Here is a 733-nt window from a genome sequence, read left to right as displayed (position 1 = left end):
GTATGTACTCTACTTTTCTACTTAGTACGACCCCCCCCCCCCCCCCCCCACCCCTCTGCATTGATGCATTTTGTTTTACTTTTTCTGCAATTCATAATTACACAAAAGACGTTGGAGATATTAGCTATAGAGCGCCATGAAGAACAAAGCAAAAAGCACAAACTTCTGAGCACTTTATGTTACTTCAACTCGTTTTGTACCCGAATTTGCATTTTCTGGTACGGCGCACAAATATGCTCTGCTCTATATTCATTTAAAAGGCTTTAGGAAAATTTTAAATGGTTTTACGTGAATTATCATTGTTAATCATATTCTTGGTGCTCCTAATCAATATATATTTTAGGGTAGAGTTATGCACAGTATCCTGTTTCTATGATTTTTCACAAGTTACTACTTCAAAATAATGATTTATGGTAGTCAACGCTATTGTGCTGATAAAAGGAAGTTCATGTAAACTTGCAGGATCAGTCCCCGTGGTGATTGGTGCTCCAAACATCCTAGACTTTGCTCCTTCTCCTAATTCACTTTTACACATTAAAGAGCTGAAAGACGCTGCATCAGTTGCCAAGACTATGAAGTACCTTGCAGAAAATCCTAGTGCATATAATGAGTCATTAAGGTATGCATCAATCAGTCGTGCTTTTCTTACGTGCTCTTCTTGATTATTTGAATTTTCCTGTCCTAAATTAACTTTTTTTTGTTTGTCCTGAAGATTTATCCACTCTCTCTAAAC

General features: G+C 37.0%; 1 protein-coding gene across 1 annotated transcript in view; it reads left to right on the top strand.

Moving 5' to 3' along the window:
- Nucleotides 1–733, top strand: part of LOC109233483 (glycoprotein 3-alpha-L-fucosyltransferase A-like) — a 12,659-nt gene that overhangs the window by 10,068 nt on the left and 1,858 nt on the right. Inside the window, exon 5 of the mRNA XM_019399368.1 lies at nucleotides 463–619. Coding sequence (XP_019254913.1) covers nucleotides 463–619 — 157 coding nt within the window. The remainder of the gene's footprint in view (nucleotides 1–462; nucleotides 620–733) is intronic.

Source organism: Nicotiana attenuata, chromosome 10 (assembly GCF_001879085.1).
Source record: "Nicotiana attenuata strain UT chromosome 10, NIATTr2, whole genome shotgun sequence".
In the NCBI taxonomy this organism is placed as follows: domain Eukaryota; kingdom Viridiplantae; phylum Streptophyta; class Magnoliopsida; order Solanales; family Solanaceae; genus Nicotiana; species Nicotiana attenuata.
Note: the sequence above shows the minus strand (reverse complement) of the source record. Positions and strands in the feature narration are given on the sequence as shown.